At 37.5% G+C, this 26,874-nt stretch overlaps 1 protein-coding gene across 1 annotated transcript in view; it reads right to left on the bottom strand.

The window, feature by feature from the left end:
• Window positions 1-26,874, bottom strand: part of GRIN3B (glutamate ionotropic receptor NMDA type subunit 3B) — a 688,331-nt gene that overhangs the window by 94,360 nt on the left and 567,097 nt on the right. Inside the window, exon 6 of the mRNA XM_044054013.1 lies at window positions 11,139-11,290. Coding sequence (XP_043909948.1) covers window positions 11,139-11,290 — 152 coding nt within the window. The remainder of the gene's footprint in view (window positions 1-11,138; window positions 11,291-26,874) is intronic.

Raw genomic sequence — 26,874 nt, 5'->3', positions numbered from 1 at the left:
TAGTGTGGAGAGGCACCAAGTTGTCAACTAGGCTTTTAGAAGTTGTTAAGGGTGAAGGTGGAGACTCACATAGCTGCCACAAAGGTGGTGTTCAGTGGGTAGGATAAAGTATAGAGAAGGAGAAAACAGAACTGGTGGCTGCCTAGGTTCTAGGGTGATCTTTAGCAGAGAAAGGACACCAAGTGCTAAGGAAGGAACTGAGAGGTGTTGAAGTTAAAGAGACATCAAACTGTCACAATGAAATTTAGTAGGTAGGGTGAAGTCTAGAGGAAGGTAGGAGTGACCTAGCTGTCCCGTAGGGCCTAGAGAGAGAGAGAGATAGTGGACAGAAGGGACACCTAGGTGTTTGGACAAAAAGGGGAACTGGAGGGGAAGAAATACAAAGCTGACACCACTGAGTTAGAGGAACAGAGAGAACAGCAGAATACAGAAGAGAAGAAACACCTTGCTGACATGTTTAGTGGGTGGACTGAGTTTGGCCAGGAAGACAAACAAAGGTGAGGTGGAGGAGATATGAAATAGATAGCTGCCAACTACAGATTTGGATCTGCAGACAATTACAAAAGAAGCAACTAGAAATTATTTCCAAATGTGACAGTTTACTGTTAGCTGTTATGTATAAGTGTTGTTTTACAACTAGTTCTGTAGAACAGTTTCGTAAAATATTTACAAGTAGATTAGAATTTTTTTTGTATGGAGACGTTTATAGTTGAGATGATTGGGAAGGATCAATGCCGTTGACAGAAAGGAGGCATACAGAGAGAAGTAGATTGGTGCTTACCACAGAGAGAAACACTGCAGGGTTTGATTCTACCTTTCAGGGAACCTGGCTGGGCTTAAAATGACCAGCAAGAGCAGTCAGCCTAGTACTTACCTATGAACCTATGAACCTTTAAATAGCTGTGATGTTGGGGTAGCTGAGGAATGTAGGTGGGGACTGTCTAAGGCCCAACCCTTTGTCTAACATTGAACAGTAAACAGTTGATGCACATGCATTTCAAAGAGCACACAGGAGTAGTAGGTCCATCATGTGAAAGGTAAGAAATGGTAGAAAACTTCAAGTTTGAATCACAGGTACGAAGTTATTCATTCAAAATAAACTTTTTGAAAATCAATAACACAGTACCATATGCAAAAGCTGTGAATTAAATATGTCCAAATTGCAGCCACTTATAGCACATATGCTATCATGCTTCCGATCTGCTAAGGCAATGTTAGTGCGGCATTTTACATAAACAAGTAAGGCAGCGTGCTTCTTCTTTGTGACGAGAAGCAGTGAGATACAGTCTCAGTCTTAACCCGAAGTGTCACTTAGGGAATCTGAACACACTCCAAGACTGAGGATATTTCTGACCATTACCTATGACTGAAAACTGAACCATCTGTATTTCATCAAAGTGCATACATATAGTAGACACTACAAATAGACCTCATCATCAAAAATGAGAATGTACAGCTTCTCTGGTACTGCTGTTGTCGTCAGAATCATCTGTAACAGAACATACATTTTCCCCTACATTATGCAGGTCCTCAATTTACTCAAATATTAAATATTCTGATGAAAACTAGAAGAAATCTATTAAATTTCATTCTCATAACTTCCAAATAGTTAGGTCAACAGTGGTTTATTCTATGTTTTCAATTGGCCTCTCATTGTTCCATATCTCCCGGTCTTCAAACTACTCTTGGTTGGTTACTTGTTGACTTTCTACTCCTAGATGTGAACTATTTGAATGTGCATGTCAGTAGGATAAATCAATAGTCATTAATAGTTCCACCTCACTGTTTGAAGTTTTATACGTGAATCCTGTTGGAAATATCAGGTCACATGGAGATTATAAAGTTAGTATTCACTAAGTAAGTTCTTCAGAACAGTATCTATTTCTCGAGTGGAATATGTTTTCACATTATTCACTGGGGACTAAAAGATTAGATATGTGTCAAGCTTAGCAACAGAAGGCTTTAGATGATCAGTTCAAGGAATACCTGACAAATATTCACGAAGGAATGTGCATGTACAACCGTTTATCTTTTAGGACACTGTTTGTGCCTGCTGTATTTCAGAGTACTAAAAGGAAGCCTGTTACAAGATCTGCACAAGGTATAGTTTAACTGCATGACACCCTACATATTGAAGCCATACAAGAGGGAAATCTGCAGAATTTAGAGGATGCATTGAGAAGACTGGAGGAAACGCACGCGAACACAGGGAGGACATTAACATTGATAATTCCTGTCATATAATAGACTGTCATCCTTTTTGTGAATACTTTTTTCTGTTAATTGTAACTATTGTATTGGTAATGTTTTCTGGAGCTTGTCTCCCCGGGCCTCCACTGAAAAAGGGCTATTTCAGCTCAGTCGGACATATTCCCCGTCAAGAAATGTAAAATAAATAAAAACATGAATAAAATAAATAAATATGGTTTGCGTCTTAAGCAAAATGTGAACTTTTGAAACAGAAGAACAATAACTGGGACTTGCATCATGATTAACTCTCTCTCTTTCCCATTTATACACTATGTAGTATATCAGGCAGTGAGCTCTTTTCAGTGCTCGTTGTTTCTGTAGCAGTTAATTATGGGTTTTATAGGGTCAAGTCGCTAGCGCAAAGCCCAACCCTCCTTGGAGAGGGCACCACACACATCTGCACACACACACACACGCACGCACACACACACACACACACACACACACACACACACACACACACACACACACACACACACACACACTCTCACACCTAGGGTCAGTTTAGAGTGTCCAGTCCACCTACTGCATGTCTTTGGGATGTGGGAGGAAACCCACGTGAACGCAGGGAGGACATGCAGACTCTGCACAGAAGGCACCCCAGCCAAGAATTGAACTTGAGAACCTCTTGCTGTGAAGTGACAATGCTAACTGCTATGCCACTGCACCACCCATCATGATTAAGACACAGTGGTTATTGAAGCTGCTGCTGTTGTTGTTGCAACTGAGTTAGGGTACTTCTCTGTTCCCACTATAACACTAGCCATAATATCAGAGACATTCACTTGCACTTTAAATAACTAGTAAACTGTGCAGGTGGTATTTTACTTACATTTTCTTATAATATAGACATAGAAGCTAACTATGTAGCTGAGATAAATACACACATTTCTTTAGCTATTTTAATGTCAGAAACTGAGATAAAAGGAGTATAAATCTAAAAAAGTTATACTCATTCTGGTTGATAAGAAAGATGCAGGAAATATTTAAGAGACTTGCACATTTATTTCATTTAATTTAATTGGACAGCAGAAAAAGAAGATTCTTAATCTAACTAGTCAGTTTAAAAGGGCACTCAATTAGTTTTTGTCATTGGCAAAATATAACATTAATGTAATGCACAGTTGATTTAAAAGTTTAATGCAACTCAAAAGAATAATTCAAGTGCAGGAGGGTGATGGTTACAGTCAATAGTGTGTTCAGGATATTTTGTTACTGATGCATAGAGGTACACACCATTATTGTATTCCGCAGCCCACTGTCAAGGCCACACTTCGGAGTGTTACATTCAAATCTTGGGGCAGTACCTAAACTGGGTTATCACAAGGAGTACAAAATTGTGTAAATAGGATGCTAAAAGTGAGAGGTGATCTGGATTATATGAGCAAACTAGAGTACCTCAGTATGAACTGACTGGAAGAGGGGAAGGCTAAGGATGATACAAAATGAGCCCACATGCTCTGAAGAAGAAAGATGGCTGGAGGGAATTAAAGGGAAAAGAGATGATAGAAGAGAGCATGACTGATTACTCAAATGGTATGATTTCGGATGGAGATGAGAAGACATTACTTCATGTCACATAAAGGACAGGTGGACTGTGAAACACCCTACTTTACAAGAAGGAAAAGTGCCTATCAATGAAAGGCATAACATGGACTGAGACAGGTGAATCGGTGGCAGGTTTGGGAGTAGGCCATCTTCTTAAAGGTTTAGTTGCAACCTTGAGCAGATTAAATCAGTTGTTTGACCACTCCCTATAGCACAATTCACATGAGTCTGTGTGTGTGTTTTATACACACACACACACATATATATATATATATTTATATATATATATATATGGTTCTACCTGACTTCGTCGACAGCTGAGAAGACCGACATCGGAATCCCGAGCTCCAGAAGATCGAGAAGACCGACGCGAATCGCGGGTTGCAGAACATCGACAATGCAGAAGACCGACACGACGGATGACAACACCAAGGCCGAGGATGCCGACATGGGGAAAGGCTGTGTGAGTATGCGGTAGTGTGGAGATTGACGGTCTGTGGGGATAGGGTGGGTTAAGTGAGTTAGGGTTAGGGAGCGATAGGGTGGGTTAAGTGAGTTAGGTTAGGGAGCGAGGGGTGGGTTAAGTGAGTTAGGTTAGGGAGCGGGTTAAGTGAGTTAGGTTAGGTGAGTTAGGGTTAGACCTTAGGGTTAGGTAAGGTTTAGTGTGGGCTTGTAAGGATTTTGGTGTGCTTGTGTTGTGTGTGTGGTTTGTGGAATGGGGATGTGTTTTGTTTTGTATGGGGTTTCGTGTTTGTGGGTTATTTCGTTATGTGTGGTTTCGTGTTTATGGACTGTCGAATATGTGGTGTCGGTGATGTGGTTGTCGGTGTTGTGTGGTTTCGATTATGTCAGGTAGAACCATATATATATATATATATATATATATATATATATATATATAGATAGATATTATATATATATATATAATATATATATAAATACATATATAGTTAATCTAAACAGCATAATATTGTCAACAAATATATCTAACCTCAAAAATATCAACAACATTGAAGTTATACTAATGATAGGTTTATGCTATTTCCCCACTATTATACAAACTTGGAGTTGGTATATAAAATTACTAGAGGGTGTGTGGGGGTGCAGGGTGGCTTGTCCCCCTGAAAAAATATTGTTTTTGTATGTGGTTAAATTTTTCTTGATATTTTTGAGTGTAGATATTTTTGCTGTGAATATTATGCTGTGAGATTATTTTAAGTAAACCCGCATATATGTATGTGATGGAGCTATGTCGATTATCGAAGTTTCAAAACTTCGAAATTCACATGTCCGAGACCATATGATTGAAGTTTCAGAACTTTAAACATTTAAAAAAAAAAATTCTATTTTTAACATTTTTGCAGGGGGGGGGACAATGCACCCCCCCCACACTCCCTGCTAATTAAATATACCAACTCCGAGATCACACTACATTGTGGAAAACGGTAAATTTCCTGTTCCGCTGTGTACTGCGATCTCCATTCAAAACATTCAGAGTTTCAAAACTTCGATCATGTGGTCCCGACCATATGACTTTCAATGTTTTGAAACTTCGATAAACTGATAGGGACCCTATATATATATATATATATATATATATATATATATGTGTGTGTGTGTGTGTGTGTGTGTGTGTGTGTGTGTGTCTTGAGCAGTTTTGAACTAAGGGTATTCCTAGAATCCAAGGGGATCTTATATTGAAAACAAAAAAGGAAAATAAATAAACTGGGAGAGAGACAAAGGGAGATGAGAATACAGGGTCACAATTTGAAACTATAATGTGCATAGCTCTGGGAGCTAGAAAGAAATATTATTTCAAATAAAGGGTTGTGGGTGACTGCAACAGCCTTCCTGGAGAGGTGAAAAGCTCAAGAATATATTAAACATGCATATAGCAATTCTTAAGAAGGGTGAAACAAAAGAAGCTGTTGACAATGTAGGATGTGCAACTTTTCTAATACATTTATTTTCCTTATTTATTTATTTATTCAGTTTGATAACCTGGTGGATGGGCTGGTCAGGAAACCTTTTTCATCCACAAACCGGGCTAGTTGGCTGCAACAGTTTAGGACATTATATATACACTGATTATATGGTATCACAGAGATACTTTGATAAACTTTTGTATATTTCTGTTTATTGTCATTAAGAATAACATTATTATTCATTAAGAATAATATCATTCTACTCAGCTAACATAATAAAACAGTAAACAACAAATTTCCATGTATTATGAAGTTCTGCTAGAATTGCAAGGATCTTCACAAAGGCCTGCAGCTAAATGACTAACCTGCACCATCAAAACTTTGCATTTATACAGTTTTATGAGATGTAATTTTAGTTCCAGATCAGAGGAACTCAATGACGGATTGAATTTCTGTAGGGAGTATATTCCATAAAGTAGGGGCAAGTTTGTAAAAGGCTTTTTCTGATTATGTTAAGGTGCATGGAACTCTTTGAAACTATAAGCTACCTTCAACTCTTATCTTAAGAAAAGTGTCTGTTTCAGTGGTTGGCAGTAGCTATTATTTAATAGTTTGAATATGAGCATGTTTAGTAGAAAAGTAGTTCTTGTCTCAGTAGGAAGCCAGATTTTTTCAACAGTATTACAGTGATTATCCATATATATATATTTAATATACTTGCGAAGTGTTAGAGCTGCACACATATATATATATATATATATATATATATATATATATATATATATATATATATATATATTTACATATATGGTAGATAAGTATAATAAATGTGAAAGCAATCCTTGTGCCTTTAGCTTTCAGAAGCTATGTTTTCTGTTTACAGCATATATGAATACAGAATATTAAATCATTATGTATGTGTGTGTGTGTGTGGGGGGGGGGGGCAGACTTGGTTTTATACCTGTTTTTTTTATTGACGAAAGTATCCTTGTTTCTGACACAATAGACTTTTGCAGAAAAATTAACCTTAAACTCTTTTTTAAACAACAGGATCAAATTGATAATTCTCAAAGATCATCTGATTTCAGATTCCACAAATCTACATTTAACCCCCCTATGGATAAACATGTAGCGGTTTTCCAGCAGGCAGTCATCAAGGATATACACTTCAATTTGGGTTCTGTGGATACTATGAGGCACAATATGTCTAGGAAGGAACAAATTGCACTTACACAACTCAGAAACAATACAGATATTGTTATTATTTCCGCTGATAAAGGGGGAGCGGTGGTGGTTATGGACACTGAGTATTATGTGAATGAGGGCCTTAGACAATTATCCAACCATCATCACTACATGAAAATGGAGATTGATCCCACACCTAGTTTTGCTTCTGAGATTAATGGATTCCTTGAACAAGCGGTGGATTCTGGAATTATCTCTGATAAAACTAGAACTCATTTAATTGTCAAAGATCCTGCGAAACAACAACTCTATCTACTTCCTAAGATCCATAAGTCCATTCATCAGCCACCAGGTAGACCCATTGTATCCGGTATTGGGTCACTTACGGAACCCTTATCTGTGTTTCTAACTGAAAAATTGAAACCATTATTAATATGTGTAAGAGCAAGAATCAAGGATACGACCGAATTTTTGCAGATTGTCTCCGAGTCACAATTGGACCCAGAATGGCTTATGTGTACTCTTGATGTTTCATCACTTTATTCCAGCATCCCTCATTGGGCGGGTCTCCAAGCCTTGGATTATTGGCTAAATTAAACTAATTTATACCCCCCAGGGATGAATACCTTATTATTGTGCATGGTGGAACACGTTCTTACGAAAAATGTCTTCTATTTTCAACAAAACTGCTATTGGCAACTACAAGGGACGGCTATGGGTGCATCTTTTGCACCCATTTATGCTGATTTATTTATGGGTTACATTGAGGACATGATTATATATGATCCTATGCACAACATCTACATACCGGAGATAGATATATGGAGAAGATACCTGGACGACTGTTGGCTTGTATGGAAAGGAGGTGAGGAATACCTCCATGAATTTATTCAACACTTGAATGGGAATATCTGGGGCATTGAATTCACTGTGGAATACAGTCAGAGTGAAATTAGCTATTTGGACGTTCATTTAACACGACAGAGAGATAATACTCTCAGAACATCTGTCCACAGGAAATTTCCACAGTATAATACTCTTTTGCATGCTGACAGCTTTCATCCTAAACATATCATCAGAAACATACCCAAATCTCAATTTTTGAGGATGAAAAGGATTTGTTCCTCAGTGGATGACCTTAGAAATCACCATATTGACTTGACTAAGAGATTTTTATCCAGAGGTTATTCAACACGTACCATTGAGTCAGCAGTCCAACTAAGTCATGATAAATCCAGGGAGTCTCTTCTCCAATACAACACCAGATCTGATAATAAGGAATCAGATGTATGTAGATTTATTACCACCTTTGGCAGGAATAGTGCCAATCTAGTGAATATAATCAATACTCATTGGAATATACTTAATTCACATCCCCTGTTGGGAGATTATCTTGGTGAACGATGTTATTTTTCTTATAGGAAAGGCAAAACATTGGGATCACTTTTTTCACATTACAAAAAAACAAGGGCTATTGATGACACTCTCAGTCAAAGAACACTCACTGGGGATAAACTTATAGGTATTTACCCATGTGGACATTGCAGCTTTTGCAAATACATTTTTAAAACTACTAGTTTCACAAGTAGGAATACTGGACAAATACATAATATACAATTCTTTGGGAATTGCAGTTCAGATTGGATCATATATCTTGCCACATGTACATGTCAAGCATTTTACATTGGCCAAACATCCAGACAGTTTCGTGTTAGGATTTCTGAACATCTAGGAGACATCAGAAACAAGAGATTAACCAATGCATTATATAGACATTCTATTAAACATCCCACGGCCAAATTTACATTTACTATCATTGATCACATTATTGGTAATCGATCTTTTAAAACAGGTTGGCATGACATTTTAAATGCCAAAGAAAAGAGGTGGATCATTAAACTTGGGGGGTTGTTTCCCCCTGGATTAAATGATAAATTATAACCTAAGTTCATTCGCATTGTGTATGTATGTTTATTACTTTATTAAGTTATATAACTAACAATTTTGCATCCCAGCTCATAGGTTTTTGTGGTTGGTATCCATTAACAGACATTTAATGTACAGATTTGTGGTTTGGGTCTGTATATATCTTTATGTATTTTTATTTTTATTATTATGGATATACCAGCTAACTATATTTTCTTACATTTTCTTTTACATTTTAGATATATTATATACAACTATGATAAAGCATTTGTATAACCAATACTTATTAATTTATGCCTTAGTTTTCATTCTATTGAATTCTCAGGAAGTGATGTCACATAAATCTACTAATTAATACTATATAAAATGATGCTGAATTGCTTTTGCTTACTGCACTACTGATGAAAGCCTTGCTGCTGAAACCGGTCTAGTTTCAGTCTTCAATAAACCTATTTTGGATCTTCCTTGGTGCTGGCAGTTTTTCTTTTTGGGTCTACACACACACACACACACACACACACACACACATATATATATATATATATATATATATATATATATATATATATACTTTTCAAATATATTAAAATATATATCTGTGGAACTCCACTTAACATCGACATATGTGTTTTTATATGTTTCTTATATATATATATATATATATATATATATATATATATATATATATATATATATATATATACGGGTCTACTTCAGTAGACCAAAATGCGATAGGATCCACTTTTAAAACACCAAGACCAGTAAACTGAAGTTTCACAAGAGTGAAACTTCACATTACTGACATTCAGAATACTGAATGTTTGGAATGCTAACAGTCTGAGGAGAGTGGAAAGGGAAATCTGCCCATTTCTGCACTGTAGTTCAAACCCGGAGTTGGTATACTTAATTTGCAGGGGGTTTGGGAGGGTGCAGCCCCCCTGCATCAATGTTTTGTTTAGAATTCAGTAGTTGTCATTGCATGTAAGATTTCTTACAGAATATTCATATCGGTGCTATAGTTATGGATATGAATATTCAGTGAGTTTTGTTTGGGTTTTGAGTTTTGTTTAGTGGCCGTGTTAATTGACAAGTTATAATTAACATTGTGTATATTTGTTTATACATGCTATGTGTTATTATATATTATTAATGTTATCATACCTTTTTGGGATGAGTTTTTGTTATTGGTGGAGCTGTTTGGAAACTGTCCTTTTAATTGTGTTTGGTAGGAAGTACACATTTTTAAAGATACAGCGTACTACTTTATGGGAGGTGTTTTGATCTGTGCATTGACTAAAGTTGTTGTCTGCACCATTCGGGTAAATGGAAGTTGGGTATTTGTGGTTTCAGTTTTTGACGTTTTGGCCATGTGGTCTCAGTGTTTTAAAAGTTGATCATGTGGCATTTCGGTCTACTGAAGTAGACCCATAGATAGATATAGATACACACACACACACACACACACACACACACACACATATATATATATATATATATATATATATATATATATATACATACATGCATGCATGCATACATTTGTGCGAGCACGCACACACACACACACACACACACACACACACACACACACTGAATATGACTATTGGGCTCTCCAGACAGGCTGTACATCTGAAAGATGTACTTTAGAATTGTAGAACCTTATGCTTACTCCACCATAATTTAACACTGGTATGAGATAAGGAGATATTATTGAATCTGAAACAAATATATAATTAAACAAGTATATAATTCACTGAGAAACTAACACTAAGTATGAAAAACTTTCTACATGTGATCATTATGGTGGTATCAGGACTGGAGTCTAAGTTTGAGTGATTTTGTATTAATTAAGACTTTGCTGAGGATTTGCCTTTTTAAAGCAGACCAAAGCCATTAACTAATTTTAAAGCTGCAAGGTGGAAGATACTTTGCAAGTGATGGCAGGATTAGGCTGAGTGGAGGACTTCACACATCCGTTAATACTTGGAACGCTCCTGAACATTTGAAATATTGTGCTCTTTGTTATTAAAACAAGCCAGAAATGCTTTGCTTATCAGATTTTTTTAATTTCTAAACAAATCATGGCATTTATAATATGATTCAAAGCTGTTTTTAAGGACATGAAAATATTTAGTTTCAACTATGTGCTTCTCGAGTGGTACTGTGCTGTTAGTTCTGTACCTTTATCCCTTACTGCACTGTATGCATATATTCAGAAAGACATTATTGTGGAATGCATTGAGATTTCAGACAGAAACACATATGTACCTGCTTAAACCATCATGTATAGCATCAGTTGCATACCTCTGTGACAGCAAAGACTCGTTTCCCGCAAGGAACCACCTTGTACCACTTGTCATGAAGCATGTCCATGAAGCCTGACGATTTGTACCGACTGATGAATTCTGAGATGTTGGATGTTAGTGGAGAGTTTTGTGGCAACCCGATTCCATAACCTGTATGTAGGAAATAAATAAAATGGAGTAGATTAAACTACCCAGCAAAAATGATTTTGTTTTCTTCCTTCTTTCACAAGTAAGTCGTTTGTAATATTTAGGTGCATATACGTCTCATTTCCTGTGTCAATCAGCCTCACATTTTTTAAGAAATACTGATGCTGTTATAAAGCAACAGCATATGTATTTAACAATGAATTAAACACTGCTAAGCAGAGTGACTACAGGTTTGCTTGTGACAGCAAGAGTGATGCAGTCAGGCAAGAATTAATACAGTTTAGCCATTAAATTGCACGCCGTGTGACCAAACTGATCTAGCAGTGTGCAAATTCCAACATAATTTGTAGTAGCCTGTCCTGTTTTATTACATTTATATAATGCCTTAAAAACACATTTTTAGTTTTGTACATTACTCTGTAATTCACTAATGGCACTAATTAAGTTCCCTTTTCAAGGTAGAAAAGCAAGAACGCTGTTTAAACTGAAGTAACTCATATATAATAAGCTATGAATCTAACAAGCAGATAAGTAATTACAGGCCTGTTATTCTAATTCCTTTTTTTGGCTCCTTTGCTCACTCTGCAGCTGACCTTCAGTTGATCTATGTCTGTTCCCAGTGCTCTATTTTTCTTCTTTTGTGTTCCTGGCACTACTCTTCTATGGCAGGGACCACTTTGTTGGTAGATTGGGTTGAGAAAGTGAAGTGTCTCAGCGTGGAGTAGCTGATGGCATCACATACTGTCTTGCATGTCCAGGGATTATTTTTATATCCCCTAACTGGGCAGAGCTACCATCATCATGTGCACCATAGTACATAGGATCAATTAGCTCTGGTCTCTCTTCAGTGATGTATATTAATGGCTAATTTCCATGCAGTTGCAGCACTGTCCCATTACCAGGAGAAAGTACTCCCTTTCTCCCTCCTCGAGTGGTTGATCAAAAATACAGATCCTTTTACTTAATCATGCAACTACTTAGATTTTCCTCTATTCTTCTCCTGTTATTGGGCCATGTTTCATCCTACCATGATTTTATAATAGTGCCCAACATATCTTCAGCTCTGTCTCAGCCACCTATTCATACTTCATCCCTACACTCTCCACACATTGCACTGAACCTATTTAATTATGTCCCTCACCTTTACTCCAAATATAGACTTATTAACTGCATTTCAACTCAAACCAAACAAAAGTAGGTGGAAAAATACTCTTCAAAAAAAGTATCAGTAATTCCACAATATACTAAAATCCTTTTACTAGGAGACATTCATCCTAATCCTGGCCCCACCTATCACAATGAATATCAAGACAATTTTCTTTCACACACTAATCCTACAACGGTCAATCCTCAACCCCAGTATTCTAACTTTTGCTGCCATAAATGTTAGAAGTATTATAAATAAAATTGCTGAGCTACGTGCCTGGATTACCTAACATAAGCCTGATATTCTCATTGTAACTGAAACTTGGCTTAAACCAGCATAAACAACTCTGAAGTTATAAAAAAGTCAAAGATAACCCCTGAGCATAGGATGTTGCACCAGCAGGAAAAATAGAAGGTAATCAAAACAGCAGCTGGTGCTGGTGCCAAACGGCCTTAACAAAACACTTCACTGGTGAACACCAACAAATCAATATAGTGGAAGGAAACCTTCCACAAAGTAACTCCAACAAATCAGACTTCCAAAAATTCCAAGTAGAAAACACCACGCTAGTACTAGCAATGTGGAGCAGTAAATCCTTTAATCACAGTGAGCGCTTTCGCCATGCGGCTTCTTCAGACTGTTATACAACATAAAAACTCTGACAGTTACATTTATAACACATGTCCTCACCCTATTGGTTGAGAAAGTCATCACATACATTCAAATACCATAACATTTGATTTCGTCAATAATACACTCATATACTCATTAAGCTACTTTCTGTGTAAGTGAATTTTTAAATGAATTTATAAATGGTTATATGTTTTTAAACAGCAAGTATATATGTATATAATTCTCCGTTTGTGGAGAATGCATTCATTTTAGAACTTTTTGTTAGAACGCGTGCTTGCAGAGTGTAGTCCCCTTTAAGGGTAAACTGATGACACACTCAGTAGCGACGCAGTTCAATGTATTGATAATGCAGCTGCTGGTAAACAGCATGAGCAGCTATGCACACAACGTAAAGGTTTTAAAGGTTTAGAAGGGAATGACGAGTATATAGGAGTAAGTATAGGCTTAGTTAATGTATACGCTTTTTGTGTTTTAATATTAGGTTAGCTTGATATCAAATTAATCTATGTTTTACGTAGCTTAATGAGTGCCTTCAAACTATTCTGTTGTTCTAAACTATTATGAACAATGCTGCTGAATATATGTATGTTTTTAGTGAGGGTTTTTCGTCTTATTCTGCTGTTTGTGTTGATGCTATTCATATAAAATGATGTATAGGCAGGATTGATGACTACCATTCAGTAACTATGAAGCGGCTAGCTTCGGCATGAATGTATTATTGACGAAATCAAATGTTATGGTATTTGAATGTATGTGATGACTTTCTCAACCAATAGGGTGAGGACATGTGTTATAAATGTAACTGTCAGAGTTTTTATGTTGTATAACAGTCTGAAGAAGCCGCATGGCGAAAGCGCTCACTGTGATTAAAGGATTTACTGCTCCACATTGCTAGTACTAGCGTGGTGTTTTCTACTTGGAATTTTTGGAAGTCTGATTTGTTGGAGTTACTTTGTGGAAGGTTTCCTTCCACTATATTGATTTGTTGGTGTTCACCAGTGAAGTGTTTTGTTAACTCTGAAGTTATGCCTTCCTGCTCTAACATAATCTGCAATGACCAAATAAAGAGGAAAGGTGATGGTATTGCTTTAATATTTCCTAACTACCACATTTCCCCTATAATAAACCAATACCAAACTTCAGTTCAGCAGAACTTCTTATAACTTTCCTGAAATTAAAAAAAAAACTATAAACAGATTTATATTTATGTTCTTTACATCCCTCCTGGCGACAATACAGCTATTCTGGAAGATATCCTACATTGCATATCCATAATAATTCCACAATAAATAATAATTCCACAAGAAATAATATTACTAGATGAAGTGAAAGTCATTTGGTTGGACAGACCCTCTAATTCCTCCACATCTAGCATGAACTTATTTGGCTTCATGCAACTAATTAATAGCCCCACACATTATAGCAAGACATTAAATATCCTATTAGACTAGATCCTAGTATCGTGCCTAGCAAATACACCCCCTCAGGTATAATGTCTGACTGCCTCAGTGATCATCTCCCAATCTATACAACCAGACATCTCACACATCCACTTAAACAGCATGTTTATAAAACAACATGCAACCCTTCCAAGTTTATCCCAGGAATGTTCATTACTAACCTATCATCTATTAACTGGAACCTCCCAAAAATCCTTCCCTTAGATGATGCTGTAAATGAATTCAGTACAATTTTCCTGAATATCCTAAACAGCCTTGCACCTCCCAGGAGGAAGATACTAAAAAGAATTAATGCCATTTTGTTATCCAAAACGAGTAGAATGTTAATGCAGGATATAGAAAATGCATGGAAAGAATGGCAAGAATATAAAACACCCCAGTACCTTGAAAACTTCAGACTGCTTTGCAATTATCCTAAAAAGCAAATTAATGAAGACAAAAAACATTACTATAATAACTTTCAAAATAGTAAACACAGCCCTAAAAATATTCTGGACAGCCATTAAATACATTTTATATCCCTCTCATAAATTCAACCCCAACCCCTCTACAACAACTCATCACTTGAAAGCACAATACAGTTCAATTCTTATTTCATAAATAGTATAAAATCTGTAACCAAGGATTCCTCAACATCTAATCCTAACCCTGCCCAGCAGCCATGTATCACCACATCCGATTTCACCTTCAAACTTGTGCCCACATCCTATATGACTACTCTTAAACAAACTCAAACCATGCTCTACTTCAGCTGATGACCTTCCAAGTGAGTATCTTAAAATACCAGCCAATTGCATTGCCTACCCTGTATCAATCCTTATAAATGGGTCAGTCCAGGAATCCCACATTCCACCTCTCTGGAAAAAGTCACACATTATCCCTGGGCACAAAGGAAGAAATTCAACAGACATTAGTAACTTCAGACCTATAGCAATCTTATCCCTCCTCTGCAAAACACTTGAAAAATGTATTCAAAGACAATTGCTAAACTATCTCTTGCAGGAAGAACTCCTGTCTCCCCACACAACATGGCTTCCATCCTTCCCATAGTACTAACACTGCACTTCTAACACCTATAAAGCTAGAGATAGTCTCCTCCTTATTTCTAGATGTGTCTAAAGCCTTCAACATAGTTTGTCACAGCAAACTTCTACTTCAAATGACCTCATTAGGTCCCTCTCAGCCCACCCCTCTATGTTTCAAGTAACTTGTCCAACAGGTATCAGTCAGTAAAGTAGAACTCCACCCTCTCTCCATACCTCCCAGTCACCACCAGTGTACTAGAAGGCTCTAGCCTTCCTCCTCTTTAACATTGACACAAACAACCCCCACACATCCACACAACAGGCCTCCCTCATACAGTATGCAGAAGACTTCACACTCATTTACACATCTGACAACATGGCACACTTCAACAAAATTACTCAGGAAGCTTTAACATCAACTGAAACATGGCTTTGTAACTTACAACTCATACTCAGCCCTAAAAAAACAAAGTACTACTTTTTTCCCCAAATCCCTCTCCCGTGAAAAATCAAAATTTAAAGTCCTCTCTTGATAATTCAGCCATTAAAGTCACTTCTCATTGTACATTATTAGGGATGACAGTGGATGATAATCTTAAATTTGACCTGCATATACAAAATTCCATAAGAAAAACTTATCAAACACTAAGGATGCTTTACAGAGCCAAAAACATTCTCACCAATGCAAATAAAGCTACACTTGCCACTACTTATCTCCTCCCAGCTCCTCTTTCTGGCACTCCTATCCTTACTAACATCCAAGCTTCACAAAAATTAAAGCTTGAACAATGCTATAACAAAGTTGCTAAATTTGCCGCAAATACCCTTTCAGAACCCATTACTGTATAGTACTAAAAAGCCTAAATTGGGTAGAACTACCCCATCAACTTACATATACACAGCTTCTTATAACCTATAAAATTATCCAGAATCCATTTGCTTGTCCAGCACTAAATAACATTCCACACAACTATGTTCCTAGATGGTCATTATGATCCAGTGACCAAAAACTGCTGTCTGTCCACAAACCTATCAAATCTGCTGGGCATTGTCTGTACTCGTACCATACTGCTAAGGCCTGGAACCCCTTATCTCTATCCATCGGGTCAGTACCCTCCCTCCCATCCTTCAGAACCATTCTTAAAGACTTCCTTAGCCAGAAGCTAGCTCAATCCTTGCTCTGCACCAGGACAATCTATAACTTTAAATGTGAACAAACACCTTTTCATACCTTACATCCCCTTACTCTCCCTTCTTCACTCACTTCCTTACTCTTATTTTTATCCCCTGACTTTCTCTCTAAATATACCATAAGTCTGCTTTTCTCTCACTTTATATTGCAATTCCTGTTTGCATTGAACCAACTTACTTTTAATTTCTCTATAAATGGACTAAAATTCCTCTAACTGTTAAATCATTGTTATATAACTTGCATCTACTCCTAACCAGTGTTTTAACATTATGTATAATTTGGTATAATTATTTAAACTGTATTTTTGTATTATTTTGAATGACTGTATAATTATTATTCTTAAAATGTTTTGTAATACTTTGGAGCTTTTCTCCCCAGACTTCTGCTGAAAATGGGCTCCTTTTGGTCCAGTCGGACTTTCCTGGTAAACAAATGTCAATAAATAAAAATGTCAATAAATAAATGACCACCTCCAGAGGAAAACCATAGTGACAGAGTTGTCTCTGAATTGCTCAGTCTTACTGTGATGTGGAAACCATCAGTTTTAAGGCTTACACATTTAGGTAAGTCTTTCTGAATTCCAGGAAAATGCGTTCATGTATAGTAAATGATGTGAGAACACAAACAGTACTTCAGACAAGGTCAAAAGTAACCTCATTGCAAAGTCACTCATTTCTTAGTCATACCTGTGGTATGGAGAGATAAAGTCCTTACTACAATACAGGTGACCTGGGTTTGGTTAATGATTCTGGTGCTTGAAGCATGGCAGGGAGAATGAGTCTGGGGGGATGAGCCACCTCTCCTGTGCCAATTACTGTCAGAGAGTAAGGGTAAAGTTAAACAGGTCAGAGTTAGTGCAAGGGCATCCTAGCCATGGCAAGCCAATCTTGTGACAGAAGCTTTTGTCAAACACAGGAAGGAATGTGCACGTGCAGATAAACAGGCAGTACGATGACATAAGTGCCCATATTGCCATCCAATGGATGCTGGTAAAAGCACTGAACTCCCTGAAGCTTGCCTAGATAAAGGCCTCATCTGATGGTTTTCACTGTAAGGGATCTGATGGAATAGTCTGCACCCACAGAAAGCAAATGGGTTTGAGTCTCACAGGAAATTGTTTGATGGTCGGTAAGCAGATGAGGAAAAATATCCAGAAAAAAGTTAATTGACTTCCTCCTTAAAATAGGACAGGGTAGTGAGATAGTGAAAGCCTATCCTGGCATTCAGTAGGTGCGAAGCATTGTAAGGGAATTGCATTTACCTAGGTTCAAGTCTCATGATTACTGTAATAGAAACATGTGTCCCGATATTGAAGTTTCATCACTACTTAAAAAAATAAAAATACATTTTACAACTTAGAAAAGAAATTTGCAATATATAAGTAGTCAGAACTGCATGTCCTGTTTCATATAACAAGCTAATGCAGCTGGTTTCTAAAATAATTATATTGTATAGTGTCTAGCACATTCACTTTTGCTTTGTCATTACAATTTTGTAACCTTCAGTGTCTCAGACTAAATTTATTTATTTATTTATTTTACATTTGTTGACCAGGATAGTCCGACTGGATACTTGTTCATTTTCAGCGGAGGCCCAGGAAGAAAAGCTCCATACATACATACAGAAAAACTGTTACATTAAACAAGTTAAAGCACTGTTGCAGATACAATACATAGGATAAAAGTCATTCATTCTGTCATATATAAATCTGATTTGTTATAGAGTAACAATTAGGAAGAAATGTAGGGGTGGCCAAAAGACCTCTTTAGCACATGTTTATATTGCCAGAGTTAGTTAGGATTAGAGCAAGGACATAGCCATTGCCTTTTAAAGTACTGTTTTAGATTTTTTTGAATTGGGTTAGAACGGGTTCTGAAGTAAGCTCAGGAAGTGAGTTCCATATTTTACCAACAGAGTTGGCATACAGAGAGTCTCCAGATGAGTTGTTGCTTTTGAGAGTTTGGACTAGTAATTTGTTGGATGAGCAAAGTGTCTTGAGGTTGCTGTAAGGAGTGATAATTTTTGTAAGTACGGGTGTGTTTTCAGGTTGGTAAAGAATTTTATGTGCTACTATTAGCTGATAGCCACCCTAGATTCTTTAGGTTCAGACAGTGTATGCTGCTCCAGTGGCAAATCTAGCAATATGATTAAAGCAGCTAGAGAGTTTATTAAGGTCAGACTTACTCAAGTTTGTGAAGAGAGGGGATGCATAAAGGAGGGTGGAAAGTAGATGTGTACGGGCAATTACCATCCTAGCTAGTGGAGTGAGGAAAAGTTTGATCTTGTATAGTGAGCCAAGTTTTTTATTAACTTTTTTAATAGTTTGATTAGTATGCATGTCAAACTTGAGGTTATTATCAACTGTTACACCTAAGAGTTTGGTACAGGGATCTGGGACAATGACAGTGCCATTGTTAGATTTTACAGTAAAAGTTGGAGCGGAGGCTTTACGAGTGGGGGAGAAAAGCAGTAGCTTCGTTTTGTTAGGAATTAATAGGAGACATTGATTACAGAGCCAATTTTCGACAGTATTAAAAACATTGTGGGATATAAATTCTTCATGACAACTGTAGTTATATTATTTTACAAAAGTACTGCTTCTGGTAGCAAAAGGCAAACAAACCTTTATTAATGATACTACAAATTCCAAGATGTATTTTTCATCTATATTGTGTGACTAATGACTATTAGATCTGAAAAATTGACAGTGACCCCTGCTGTTCATCATACAATTAACCACCTTAAGATGCTGAAGTGGGTCGCAGTATTACAAAGTGGTACTTCGGCAACTTATCTATTGCTCTATTATCACCTAATACTAACATGCCTTTATGTTATATTACTAAGGTCACCTATGAGTAATAGTTATATGTGATTTGCATGGTAGAGCTGAGTATATCAGAAATGTAAATGATGGTCCCTGACAGTTTTCTGAGTTTTTAATAACTATATACTCTTAGGCATTTACTGCTTAACTTCTGTTAGGCAGAAATTCAGTGTGTAACAGCTGCAAGGCCAAATGTATCATAGTTGCATACGTTTATACTAGGCTAACAACCACCAGAGTCTTTGCAAGCCTAGTCATGCAACCCACCCCAGTTTTATCTCTGAGCTCCTCAGATGCCTAATGGTAGGGTATGTTAGTAAAGAGGTAGCTAAGCGCTATGTACAGGTATGTTAGTTGGGGATTAATTTACTTACTATTGACATTTGTTCATCATAGACATGGGTCCAGACCAGCGGTGAATTTGTAATTTCCCATCCAATAATTAAGGTTTCTTTTGAATAGGATAAGGAATGAACTCTACTTCATGTAGATGGGGAGCTTATTCCATAGCACAGGGATCCTATGAGACACATATTGGTCTCTCCGGCATGTTCTGTCTATGTCGCAGGCAAGGTTCAGGTCATTATATCTAGTGTTTCTGGTGCTGTTTGTTTTACAGAATTGCAAATGATCCATCAGAGCCGGATCTGAGGATGCCTTATATGCTAGGCATAGATCACCTCTCAGTAACCTGTAAGCCCTTAATGCGATCTGTGTAGAACAGGGTATTCATACCCTGGTTATGCCTTTTGAGGACCCTTTGAGGACATTCCAACTGTTGCAAGTGCCTAGTTAGATATACACCAAAGGGGGCATTGTACTCATTGATGGGGCTGATAAGGCTTGAGTAGGGGGGTACTATAACTTCCTGGGACCTGCATACCATACCCTTGCTTATAAGTTGGGCGACAGAGAATGATTTTCTTACTGTCTTGGCTAAGTGCTGGTCAAAGACCAGATTACTGTCTACATATGTTCCCAGATCCCTAACTATTCGGTCAGATCTTAGGGGTATCTTATTGGTGGAGTAATTAGCTTGGGTGGATGATTTCTCAAAGGACACTATAATGCATTTCTTCACATTGAGTTTTAATCCATGGCTTTGGCAGCAGTCATTTGTTTGTGTTAGACCCTCTTGCAGGATGTTGCTGTTGTGGGGAGAAGCTATAATAGCTTCCAGTTTAGTGTCATTTGCAAACTTGGTGAGCCAGAGGCCTCTGACATTAGCTTTTACTTTTGACAAGTAGATGCCAAACAGGAGTGGGTCCAACACTGAGCCACAGGGTACTCAACTGATGACCAGTCTGGTGGAGGTGTTCTCATCAAATCTGACTTCTTGGGTCCTATTTGTGGTTCAGCGAGCAGTTCAGTGAATTATGTGGGGATTTATGCTTGTTCTAAGAAATTGTCAACAATACCTAAGTGAAGTATTGTATAGGAATGCCTTGTCCAGGTCAAGGTAGGTGGTATGCACCATTTTCTCCTCATCCATAGCCTTGATAGCCTTTTCAAAGAAATCTATCAGGCTAAGTAGGCAAGACCCTCCCTTAACAAACCCAAACTGGGATGGGTCCAGTGTATATAGTTTCCAGGATCCTTTTTGATCATTAACATGATAATTCTTTCCATGGCTTTGCATATCAGACTTGTCAGACTGCTGGGTCTGTAGTTCCTGGGGTCAGTTGATGGTCCACCCTTATGAAGAAGGATGCCTGTTGCAGCCCTCATTCATCTGACACATAACCTGTTTTGAGGCTGAAGTTGAATAGTGCTTCAATTGGTCCTGCTAGTTCTTGTTTTAGGCTATTTAGGAGGCAACTGGGGATATTGTCTGGGCTCAATTAAGCATTGTTTTTGGCCTTAGTGAGTGCCACCAGGACCTGCTCCCTGTTGATAGCTGGGGATATGTTAGAAGGGATTTCACAGGGAGGAGATGGGGGGGGGGGTTGAAACTAGAGCTAATTTTACCCAGCCAGTAGATTCTCTATGTCATTTTGGTCAGTGAAGGTTGTGCCATTTACTACTAGTTCTGCAAGCTGTTGAGTATTACCTGTAAGGTTCCTGACGTAGCTGAAGAAGGGTTTCTGTTTGTCCTTAGCCTTGAGGCTCTCCTGACCTAGCAGTTGGCCTTGTTGGACTTTATTAGACCTCTTATTTTTTGCTTAGTTGAATCAGAGAGCTCTTGTCTCTATGATAGTTGCTCTTTCTGATTTTGGCCATGCTTTTCTTTTCTTATATACTCTGTTAAGTTAAGGATTCCACCAGTGGGGTTTGCTTTTGGTGTTAGATCTGGGCTCTCTTCTGGTAGGTACATCAGCCTCAGTGCAGCCATTTACATCTGTATACAGGGTTTCTAAGAATAATTCTGCATAGCTAGCTGTGTTCTTGGGCTTTAGAGGAGCTGTGAATTTTTACAAACTGCCACTTAATAGGATGTCATTTGCCTTAGAATAGTTCCTAACTGTTACAGGTTTATTTGGGTTTTCTGGGTTGATTTTTATTTCAATTGAGACAGCTTTCTGGTCTGACCTCACCAATGAGGACATGACACAAGGGGGGAGGGGGTTGCAGTGCTCCCCCATGGTGGTGAGTACTAAGTACTATATGTTTGATCCTCTCATGCACACTATAAGGCCCGGGGTGTTTGTGTTGATAAAATCCAGAAACATGCCTGTGAATTTGAGGCAGTCTATAGAGGGGGTAGTAATCTCCCATGAATAGGGTATTTGACTGGATGGTGAGTGCCTCTAGTGGGTCTAGCTAAGAGTTGTGAGCTTTGTGTGTCATAAAGGGTGACTGTAGTTGGGCAGAAAATGGTAAGAAAACTTGTCCATGGAGACTTGGACTTAGATGAACAAGGCATCATCCTGTTTAACCAACCTGGAGATGTGTTTGTTGCTAATGTAGATCAAGACACCTCCCCCTTTAGCCCCTGTCTGTGGTGCTTTTAGTCTAAATCGAGGTGGCTCATGGTATCAGACTGCTGAACTGCAGACCCCCAATTTCCTCCTTAATTAGTATTTTTTTCACATTAGTAGCAGTTTGAACTACAAACTAGTGTGTAAATCCAAAGAAGCAATGTGATGCAGAACTTGGAGCAGCGCGCATACGTGCTCATGTTCTGGATTGGGAAGACTGCAAGCCAGTGGTGGCTCATGCTATTGGACTGGAGGACTGCAGCCACCCCAGCTGTAAAAAGAAAAGAAAAACAAACTAAAAAATAATTAGCGAGTCCTGGAATGAACTCCATGCATGCGTGCAGGAATCTGGACTGGTTAAACAGTAGTCCAGATTAGGAAAGAACGCATCAGACACAGATGCCCCAGAAGTCTATGCAGTTACAACTGCATAGACTGGAAGGGGATCGGACTGCAAAGTCTGGAGGCTGGATAGCTATAGCTGCTCTTGCGGGACTGCAACATGAATTGAATTTCAGCAAAGTTTGAGTGGCAAGACTGCCTTTTGTAATTCAATGGAGCTTGCATGGCTGGGACTTAAGCATTTCAATGGAGCTTGCATGGGACTTTGAAGTTGCAACAGATGGACTCCAAACCCAGGTAGTGTGTGTGCGTGCGCGCGTGTGTGTGTGTGTGTGTGTGTGTGTGTGTGTGTGTGTGTGTGTGTGTGTGTAAAATGCCATAGTTAAATATATCTGGTGGCTAAAGAGAATAACTCAGACTCAAACCTGGTGGCTAGAAAGAATAACTCAGGCTCAAACCCTGTACCTTAGATGCAGGTAGCAAGATCCTGAATTCCCTACCCACCACCACTTGTGAAAGTTAGTCAGATTTTTGCCTCATATTTTTGTTCTGTTCTGTTCTGTTCTATTCCACTGTGGTGCAGCAGTAGCATTGTTGCCTCACAGCAAGAGGTTCTCCTATTCGATTCTCGGCTGGATTGTGGGGAGTGCCTTCTGTGTGGAGTCTGCATGTCCTCCCCGCAGTTGGGTGGGCATTCGAAAGACATGCGTAAATGGGCATGCCTTTGTTGAAGGTTGAACATCAAACTGGCACCTCAGTGTTCGTGAAAATCTACTGCAAATCATTAGCGGACCGGAGTTCCGCTGTGGCGACCCCCTAACCGGGAAAAGCCGAAAGACAACAACAACATTTTTGTTCCTCTTCCTCATAAAATCTATGGTTTTCTGGATTCACTAAATAATGAAAGACATTTCAATTTCAGACTTCATATTCTTCAGAAAGTACATGGTAACACAGACCTTTTATTCTAGCAATTTTCTAAGTTTATAAGATCAATATTTGAAATTTGTCCCTATTTAAGGGGCTGTATTCCCCCATTATTGACTTTGTCCAAGTTTTTTGTGTTTAGAGGTTGAGAGCTATGGTGAGAACCGAATTCAGTGAATATGTTTGTGGGCTGTTTTTCCTCATTATTGGCTTTGTCCAGGTGTTTTGTGCCAAGAGGTTGAGAGCTATGGTGAGAACTGAATTCACTAAATGATAGCCATTTAAGTTTCAGTCTTCCTGTCTTTCAAGAAACAGCTGATTTGGCATAGTGGTATGTTGCTCTGACTATAGTGCACAGGGTCCTGGGGCCAAGCCTTGGCAGTGAAATGCATGGTGGTAACACAGCAGTTTATTCTAGCAACTTTCCAAGATTATACAAGCAATGTTTAAAATGTGTCCCTGGTTTTCGGGCTTTTGTCCCCCCCCCCCAATAAATCAAGTGAATCAGTTTTATTTACTGTATGCATTTTAAACTACTACATTTTGCTTTGTGCAAATCCTTTGTACTGGATTACACACTATACTTACGAATACAGTGGGGAAATGTTTGCGAATACACCTGTTGTGTATCAGTAACGTGAAGGAGTGAAAATTAAAGGCCACAGCAACCATGACTGAGATTATGGTTGGGTTTCAAAAATTCTTATTGTGAGGGGGATGCATTAACATGGCATCTTTCCCCATTGCAGTAAGGCTTCCAGTTCTTAGACAGCCTTACGTCTGAGGTATTCGTTGGTGGTGTTTGACAGTTAGGACAATCTCATGGTCACAACTCCATGATAATATGGCAGTCTGGGGAACAGCTAATGCTAATTAGCTATATTAGCCATGTGCTCTTCTTCAGAAATAGAAGAAGCTCACAAAAAAGTGATATTATACACACACACACACATATATATATATATATATATATATATATATATATATATATATATATATATATAAAAACAAATGTGCTCTAAAGCATTTAGCTTAAAAGCCTGATTGAAGAGCTGGAAGTACATAAATACAGTGAAGGTTTATTATGTCTGAAAAGTTTAACAAGCACAGATATTAACTTTGATTACAGAATTTATGGAATTAGTATTAGAGAATAATTTTATTTATTTTGAAAGTGAATACTAATAACAAATTTCAGGTATTTCCATGGGGGTATTATTTGCCCCCATGTTTTCCATTAAAGTTCTTCAGTTATGGGAGAAAATTCTGTGTATGTCAGGTACTGAATATTTTTGGATTGGTCCTATTGAACTAATAGATGACTTTATTACATATATTAATTCAACAAGTGATTTTTTTTTTACTTTTAATGTTAATTATTCAAGTGTAAATTATTTGAACATCACTTCTTATAAGGATAATCAGCATTTACAATCTAATATTTATGGAAAACCAACTTATTCCAATTTCTCTTTATATTAAAATATCAGTCATTTTTATCACTGCAAGAGAGGCCTTGTTAAGGGCTACATGGTAAGACTGGCTCACATGATTAGGAATAGAAATGTGTTTTTAAATGAATTATTTAAACTTGAGAAGATGTCTTTTAGAAAAAAAAAACATCCTAGTTCTGTGCTCAGTGAATTGCATATTGAAATTGTTTTAAAATGTAGTAAAATGGTATTATCACAATTGTGGGAATGGCAGAAAATAATATTGCAGGTACTGATTTTAATAAATGTGAATTTTCAAGAAATATGGTATTAACATTTATCAGTGACTATTGTGCTATTACTGACATTATTAGGAAGAACTGGTCTTTATTACAGGTGGAGCCTTTTATATATAAAAAAATAGGGCAGCGTGTTCCCTATCTTTTACTTTTAAACCACAGCATAATTAAAAAATACTGTGGAGTACAACAAATAAGTGTTTCCCCACATAATAAGATAGGTACATTAAAATTCCTGCTTTTATGTATATATTCTGTATATATTACTGTACTCACTGTGTAACACTGTTTCTACTTCTGTACCAATTAATGTTTAGTTTTTCTGTATCTGCTTTTCTCCCTGGGCCTCCACTGAAAATAGGCTCTTTTGGGCCAGTGGACTTCCCTGGTAAACAAATGCAATAAATAAATAAATAAAATGCCAATTCTGTAATACAGGGTTAAACAGTGATGTCTGTACACCGGACAATTACACATTTAGAGCTGAAGATATTCTAATTGTTCTATAAAGGTTGTGGTATATGCTGTACTATGTTAGACATGAACAAGCTTTTATATACGAAAAACTGAAAGGGCCCTGCAAGAGCATATTACAGAACATTTATATGACATTAGAAGGGTTTAAAAATGTAATGTACAAACATTCAATTGTTTGTGTTATTTTTAAGGATTTTTTTATTTACAGTTTTAGAAAAGAGTGACAAGAGACCTTAGGGATGAGAAGTGAGATGAGAAGCTTATGTATATTGTGTTGTTATAGCAGTTAGAAGCAGATGCTGCTGCCAAACCAGGAATAAATTAAAGTGTTTTGTTCACTAGTTTATTTAAAATGTGTGCAGTTAAGCTGTAATTTAAATTGGTTTAAATTTATATGCAAATACTTGTTTCATGTATGTAGCTACAGCATATGTGTTTTTAAATTATTTAAGGGTACCTGCCCTCTGGATATGTAGTTCTGATAAAGTCTTTCACTAACAGAGACAAAAGTGCTTAAATTTTGTTTTGTTAATAAAGTCCTGCAGTTGTGTTGCAGTGTGTTTTTGAATAATAGAATAATAAGCAAATAGTAATGGATGGATATATATATATATATATATATATATATATATATATATATATATATATATATATATATATATATATCTGGGTCGACTTTTCAGAAAATCGACTTTCATATGACCGAGACCATATGATCGACTTTTGAAAAGCCAACCATGGGGAACTTCTATCTCTGTACAGTGCGGAATGGGAAAATTTCCTCTTCCGCACTGTAGTGCGATCTCGGAGTTGGTATATTTAAGTTATGGGGGATGTGGGGGGTACAGGGGGGCTTGCCCCCTTGCTAACAGTTCACTCATCAACCAGCTCAAATCATAAAAGCAGA

Source organism: Protopterus annectens, chromosome 13.part0 (assembly GCF_019279795.1).
Source record: "Protopterus annectens isolate FY-2018-M chromosome 13.part0, PAN1.0, whole genome shotgun sequence".
Classification (NCBI taxonomy): Eukaryota; Metazoa; Chordata; order Ceratodontiformes; family Protopteridae; genus Protopterus; species Protopterus annectens.
Note: the sequence above shows the minus strand (reverse complement) of the source record. Positions and strands in the feature narration are given on the sequence as shown.